This window comes from Melopsittacus undulatus, chromosome 4 (genome assembly GCF_012275295.1).
Source record: "Melopsittacus undulatus isolate bMelUnd1 chromosome 4, bMelUnd1.mat.Z, whole genome shotgun sequence".
Lineage (NCBI taxonomy): Eukaryota > Metazoa > Chordata > Aves > Psittaciformes > Psittaculidae > Melopsittacus > Melopsittacus undulatus.
Window position 1 is genome coordinate 107,815,469 of NC_047530.1, and position 7,350 is coordinate 107,822,818.

The window sequence follows — 7,350 nt, forward strand, 5'->3', positions numbered from 1 at the left end:
GAGGAACTCGTTGGGATGTGTCTGTCTCAAGCCACATGAAATATTCAAAGCAGACAGAACAAGCAAAGTCCCCAAGAGATAAAAGCCTCTCTCTTTTTCTCTGCTCCATTAACACATTCAGGCTTCTGTAGTTTGTTCTCACTGTGTCGTAGTGTCTTAACATATGAATTTTTCTTGTTTCTTCTTTTTCTACTCTCATTTTAATTGTATGTTTGTTTGTAGGGTAAATTGCCAGTTCTTCTGCTCGGTCAGTCTGCAGACTTGAGGCCAGGAGAATTTGTGGTGGCGATTGGAAGCCCGTTTTCCCTGCAAAACACAGTGACGACAGGGATCGTCAGTACTACTCAACGTGGAGGGAAGGAGCTGGGGCTCCGCAACTCCGATATGGACTACATTCAGACAGATGCCATTATCAACGTATGTCCTGCTTTGAGCCTCATCCCCTCCAGCTCTTATATTTCTGGAGTAGTTTGGAAATCTCAGCAGTGATACAGTTCTTCAGAGCAGTGAGGGTAGTTGGCCTTCCTTTCATCCTTGTAAATACGGACATCTGCGCTCCAGCAGCACTTGATTGCTGTTTGAAAATCCCCAAGGAACCACACTAAGTACAATATCTGCCTTCACTTCAACATTCTTCCAAGGGAGGATGCATTTTTCTCTGGCAAATAAGTGTCCTTTCGAAATCCATCATGTTTGCTAAAACAGAAGCCAAGCTTAGTTTAAGGATTCAAGCTTGTTTCTGCATTCAGGCAAAACAATGGGTTTTGTACTTCTGCTGTTGGCCTTGTAAGAAATCTTCTCTAACAGCTCCCAGAGCTGTCCTAAAATCTTCTGAAGTTGCTAGTGTGGTACTGTTAAAACAAAAGGAAAACCTTGGCTTTCTTAACTTTGGCAGGAGAAGAAGGACTAAGCATTTGCAAAGCTCAGCTAAAAGGGGTGATGTTAAGTGTAGTTAGTGGGTTTGGATGTTGGACTGTTCTATTGCATAGATTTAATAGGCAATGACAAAACAGCTACAGAAATATTTCAGAAATCTCTTTAATGTTTTGCTTGCTGTAAATGAAGAGGTAGATACTAAAACATGTTCTTGCCATGTGTTTATTTTCAGTACGGGAACTCCGGAGGACCCCTTGTAAATCTGGTAAGAGCTTTACATTTGCTGAGTATCCAGCTTATTACTTTTTCATTTAAAAGCAAAACAAAGAACCCCACTCAAACCAACAAACAAACAAAGCCCCACACCAGAATCATGATTCAGAGCTTTATATCTGGCTGACTACACAAAATTCACATGGCTGTTACTAATCACTGCTCTGTGTTTATGTTGGCGAGTCCCGAAATGCACTTGGATTTCAATATTTAAGGTCTTTACAGTTTGCATAGTTTTGAGCAAGTGTAATGCCCAATTTTGTTTGCCACATGCCTTGCAAGATGTTAGAAGCACATTTTAAAGTGGAGGTGTTTGCCCTCACTGTGTACCATGCAACTGACAGTACTGGGAGGGTTTTATACTGCAACTCAGCATAATAGTTCAAAAACCCCTTTGTTTTAAATCACACTGAGGGGGTTGTATTTATCAGGATATTAGGGTTTATTTACTGCTATTGTTCAACATAGTCAGCATTGATCTCCCACAACTGTGGATAAGCCCAAGAGAGAACAACTGAAGCAAGTTACAAAACCCAACCGCTGTGTGAAGTCTCTCAGATGGAGCACATGGGGTTGAAGGGAGGCGAGGCAGTGGTCCTTGATGAGGGACGGCACAGACTGGAAGACAGAGGTAGCCACAGTTTCTGCCTTGGAGATCTGGCATCTTTTTTCCACCCAACTCAAAGTACAGTTTCAGCACTAGTAACCTCTTAAAGAACTGCAGTTGGATGGTGTTTATCTGGGGTATACGAGGGAGGGAAGCAGCTGAGATTTCAAAAGAGTTTGAATCAGCAGCTGACAGCAGAATGTTTGATCTGAAACTCCCTCTTGGAGCCACAGTACCGGGAAAAGCTTTTGATTTTGGTGAACTGTCATTTATATTATTATGCAATATCTGCTCAGAACTGCTTGGTGCTGTGCTTGTGAGGTGCCTGCTGAAATAAACAGACCAACATTGGCTGAGAATATGCAGCTTGTCTGCTGGAAGCAGGAGAGCTGCCCAGTTCTGCCCTCTCTTCTGCTAGAAGAGGAATATCCACATCAGTTTTCAAAACTGTGGAATAGTTTTTTATCAATACACTCAAAAAATGAGGTTTAAAGAAGTCATTTAGCAACTTGAACACCCAACTATAGAGTGTGTTGTGTGCCTGTGGTTGTCTGGAAGAAAACACCCATTTCTCTTTGAGCCATTTCGCATTTGCTAATAACAATTTCTTCGCTCTCCAGGATGGTGAAGTCATTGGAATTAACACATTAAAAGTTACAGCAGGGATCTCGTTTGCTATCCCATCGGATAAAATCAAAAAGTTCCTAACTGAATCCCATGACAGACAAGCTAAAGGTACTGTGCTTCACCGCTTTGGAAGAGTTGTGAAGTACATTTCTGAATGTACTTCAAAAGAGCTGATTTCTGAAGAAATCAGAAAGTTTATGGCCTTTGAGGCTCTTTTGGTAAGAGGAGTTGACCAAAACCCATTTTTCCTTTCTGTAGGAAAAGCTATAACCAAAAAGAAATACATTGGCATACGAATGATGTCTCTAACTCCTAGGTAAGTAAAAGTGGTGGTTCCTCACCTTCCCGAAGTGCATGCATTTGGATCAAGCTCTTGGATGTGCAGAAACAAGGAGGTTTGAACCAGCAGCGTGTGCCCCTGTATGTGCTGGTGACAACTCGCAGCCAGTTTTTGCTCCTTTTCATCTGCTACATGGTTGAACTCTCCTGTAGACTCTTGCACTGAGCCAGATTTTAAGCAGCACCTTGGCTTTTTCTTTCCCTTAATGCTTCAGAAGAGACTAGCTAGTGATTGTTGGTTTGTTCTGGGGCTCTGTTACTGTTGTATGTTCTCAAGGATCGCAGCAGCTATGTGCGTATTTCCAGTACTATAAAATTATGTTCATTAAATTATTCACTTAATAAAAAATGAAGCTTTTGTGTGGACTTTCTTACTCATATGCAAACCAGAAAAGACTCATGAGTAGGTGTCACTACATCCTGTAGAAGTAACCAGAAGTTTTCCCATGTGCAGGATCACAGGTATAGCAAAGCATTGGAACTGAAGGGGTTTTTTAGGTATTTAGGGTCTGGTAATTCTAAAGACCAAGCTTTAAAATGTTTCAGTTATGATCCTCTGTATGTACTGAAATGATTCAATTTGCTAGAAATAGGCATTAAAAAGCTGTATGCGTGCAAAAAAAAGTGTACTAATTCTTTGAAACACTTGTAAGGGTTAAAACCCATTGGAAAGTGTCACATCAACATGTGTAAAATACCTCAGCTAGTGAATGTCAAGTGACTTAACTAAGTAAAAATGCCTGCTTATTTTTTTTCCCATCTTGTCAAAATGTTTTTGTTGCTGTTTCTTCATTTTCCAGCAAAGCTCGAGAGCTGAAGGATCGCCATAAAGACTTTCCTGATGTTGTCTCTGGGGCCTATGTTATTGAAGTAATTCCAGAAACACCAGCTGAAGCGTAAGTTGAAGTCCTTTTTCTCTCAAAACCACTGCCACTGACTTAAGGGGGTCAGGATAGGGAATGTTCTCTGCTTAACTGGCTATCTTCATTAAATTAACACAGTTGTGGCCATCTGATTGTTATTAGGTTGTCTGTTGGAAATCAGTTTGTGGTTTTAGGCCGGTCCCTGATGGCCAATATTGGGAACATATCAGGGTATTGCAGCGGAGCTGTCAGCGTTCCCAACCAAAAGGGCAAGGATTCAGTGGGCGTGGAAACTCCGTTCTCATTTTTTCTCAGTGACTGCATCCAAGACATCTGTTGTACTGATGCCAGTGCTGAATAAAGACGTTTGCTTGTGCATGCTCCCCACGGCCCTGCTGGTTCCTCCTGCAGGAGGGTGAGGGAGAAGTTTTGAGACCACCTAATGAAGATGTATCCAATTCAGACCAAGCACTTCAGTGCTGGACAAACCCAGCACCTCTCCTGGCTTTCCTTCCTCAGGGCTTGAAATTCTCTCTTAGGCAGGAGATGCTCTTCTATGTGAGAGCTTTGTCAGGAGCTTTTGGTTTTGGGCAACTGATCTTTGTGTTACTCAGTATTTGCTCAGAAGCTCACATGCTGGTTGATACCACACTTCATGAGATGCCTGGCTGAAGTACAGGAGACCTTATAACAGTCTTCTAATAAAGGAAGCTGTCAAGAAATCTGGAGAGGGACTTTTTATAAGAGCAGACAGTGATAGGACAAGGGGTGATGGGTTCAAACTTAAGCAGGGAGATTTAGGTTAGATAACAAGGCAGAAGCTCTTCCCTGTGAAGGTGCTGAGGTGCTGGCACAGGGTGCCCAGAGAAGCTGTGGTTGCCCCATCCCTGGCAATGTTCAAGGCCAGGTTGGACACAGGGTCTTGGAGCAGCTGCTCCAGTGGAAGGGGTCCCTGCCCATGGCAGGGGTTGGAACTGGATGAGCTTTAAGGTCCCTTCCAACACAAACCATTCTAGGATTCTATGTGGTCTGTGGTCACCAGCACTGGTGAGTCTGGCTCCTGCTGGAGACACTTTGAGAGATTGCTTGATATGAAACTGCTGAATAATCCCAGGTAGGAAATGGGAAAATTCATTCATTTTCTGAAACTGGAGATCATTTAAGACAAGAGTAAATCTTCATGGCAACAAAGGCATGTGTAGCACCAAAGGCATGGAGGAAGAAAGCTACTTGGAGCAGGCATATGTCATCTCTTAGGGAGACTACAAGGAGTAGATGATTTTAAGGCCCTTTCCAATCCTAAATATTCTACATTTCTATGGTTGGATGATGTTTCCTTGTTGCAGTTTGGATGTCACTGTAAGATATATAGTTTTAGCTAACATGGTCTGTGAATTATTGCTGTGCTTTGTACATAATTCCTCTTCTCAGCACTGTTCATGCAGAATACCGGTGAATGTCTGTAATGTGACATTAAACTGCAGTTAGTGTAGGAATAATGTAGCTGCTCCAGTGTGGGACTGAGCTGACTGCCTTGACAAAGAAGGTCCAATCTGGAGGTGCAGAAAAATTGCTGTAGGAATGCAGATAGCAGCAGAGTGGGAGAAGGATATTAGAGAGGTAGAAGAAATGTGAGGCAGTGTAGCCTCATAACTTGGAGGCAAACTCAAATCAGGATGCAATTAAAACACAGCCCATGTTTGCTCTGTCTCCCTCACTCCTAGTCCTTTTGCCAATGGTTTGCCAATGGGTTTGCCATTTCCCCTCCAATGCATATTGTGTAGACATGCTGACAGGGGACCAGAACAGCTCTGCAGTGCCCTGTCCTGGATATGAATTGGATGTAGAGGCTGCATGAGAGACTGAGATAATCTGGAATAGTTTCTCCAATGAACATGTTTTAAGCCATGTCTTCAGCAGGCAACCAGATTTGTTGCAAACATTAGCCAAAGCATCCTGCTTGCAGGAGACACTCATGTAAGGCGTCTTCTGTGGGCGGAAGAGGCTGATGACTGCTCTGTGGTTTTGTGAAGAAGGATTATGTTGAAAGGTTGAATCATGTCTGATCTGGTTACTTGGTTAATATTTCCACAACTTGGAGCCAGATCATTGTGCAAGATCGGGCAAGACACTGTGGTTGATGGTATTCCTCACCAGCCTGATTCTTGGTCCCAGCAGCAATCCCAGCCAGCTCAGGGAGAGACACAGCCCTGGGCAGAGGAGCCTTGCAGTGCTGGCTCCAGTTCCAGCCCATCTGATGTCCCCAGCATGGAAGGGCATGGAGCTGTTGGATTCAGAGAAGGGCGATGAGGATGATCAGGGGACTGGAGCACCACCCATATGAAGACAAGCTGAGAAAGTTGGGGCTGTTCAGCCTGGAGAAGAGAAGGCTGCATGGAGACCTCAGAGCAGCTTCCAGTGTCTAACATGAGTGCCTGGTCACAATTACTTCACAAGAGAAATACACCTCCATCAGCATCTAGAATTATTGCACTCTTTGCAATAGCAAATTCCCTTAAAGACAGTGAAATATGGGATTCACCAAACTTGTACCTTCATCCTGTTTCTGAGGTTTCTGTATTGTGTTGTAATCATCACCACTTCATAAATTCCAATTGCTTTTTGCATGCCCGCTATGTCCCTGTGCAACTGCCTTTGTGTGGGAAATAGGAAAAATCCAGCAATCTTGGGTTTTAAGCACTGTTGTAATGACAATGTGATGGCAATTAGAATAACACACTGCTGCTTTGTATTTTCAGTGGTGGCCTGAAGGACAACGATGTGATTATAAGCATCAATGGACAGTCGATAAGTTCAGCCAGTGATGTCAGTGACATTATTAAAAAGGACAGTACGCTGAACATGGTCGTACGCAGGGGCAACGAAGATGTTATGTTAACAGTAGTTCCCGAAGAAATCGACCCCTAACCAGAAACATGAGCTGGATTTCATGTTTTCTTTTAACAGCATTGGACTGCTTATATTCTCTCTGTGCTGGTACAGGAAACATTAGACTTCTGACCAACATTCTGCTTCTTCAGTGGATTAGTATTGGCCAACAGAGTAACTTCTAATAGGTTTAAGGTGCAAAATCAGTGTAATTTCACATACTCCAGACAATGTTTTCCTTCTGTATTATGTATGCAATGTATTCTTTGCTGCCTGTTACATTCCCTGCTTAACCGATCGACGTTTGCTTCCCTGTGTTGAATAGATTTACCGTTACTGCCGCTCAGATTTAAACAAAACCCACGCACACAATGTGTGGTGTGGTATTCAGGTATTTATAGGTTAGCTGTGTTTTAACTGGAAATGCCATTCTAAAGGAGTAGTTGGTTGCAAAGGAAACACAACTGGGGGGGAAAAAAAGAAGTTTGGTTTATAAACACGAAGAAATCCCAACTGAAATAACCTTTTGAGGATCCCATGCAGGACTTTAATACTATGATATTTTCTTAGTGTTATTAAAAGAATTCAACAGAACCTTTTGTGAGTGATTCGTTTTCCTTCTCACTGGGGAGTGCTTTCCTTTGAACAGCACATCTGCCTGGAAAAGACTGTCCTGATGGTCTCCTTGCTATCAGCATAAACCAAAACACTTATTATTCACTACGTGCTTGTATTTGTGCTCTTGTGCATCTGCTTTTCCTACCATGGCTGGCTCGAATTTGTCATGTTGGCTATTGCTGATTACCTGTCTTCCAGATGCTAATACATTTTCCTTGTTGCTTCCATTACTACTTCACCAATGCTTAAAATCTGTTT

The 7,350-nt window shown here is 42.7% G+C and overlaps 1 protein-coding gene across 1 annotated transcript in view; it reads left to right on the forward strand.

Annotated features, from left to right (window-relative positions):
• The window catches only part of HTRA1 (HtrA serine peptidase 1), a 34,359-nt gene extending 27,291 nt beyond the window's left edge, over window positions 1–7,068 (forward strand). The window contains exons 4-9 of the mRNA XM_034061868.1: window positions 223–417; window positions 1,109–1,141; window positions 2,377–2,491; window positions 2,642–2,699; window positions 3,523–3,618; window positions 6,345–7,068. Of these exons, the coding sequence (XP_033917759.1) occupies window positions 223–417; window positions 1,109–1,141; window positions 2,377–2,491; window positions 2,642–2,699; window positions 3,523–3,618; window positions 6,345–6,513 (666 nt within the window). The 3' untranslated portion in view covers window positions 6,514–7,068. The remainder of the gene's footprint in view (window positions 1–222; window positions 418–1,108; window positions 1,142–2,376; window positions 2,492–2,641; window positions 2,700–3,522; window positions 3,619–6,344) is intronic.
• Window positions 7,069–7,350: the final 282 nt, after the last annotated feature.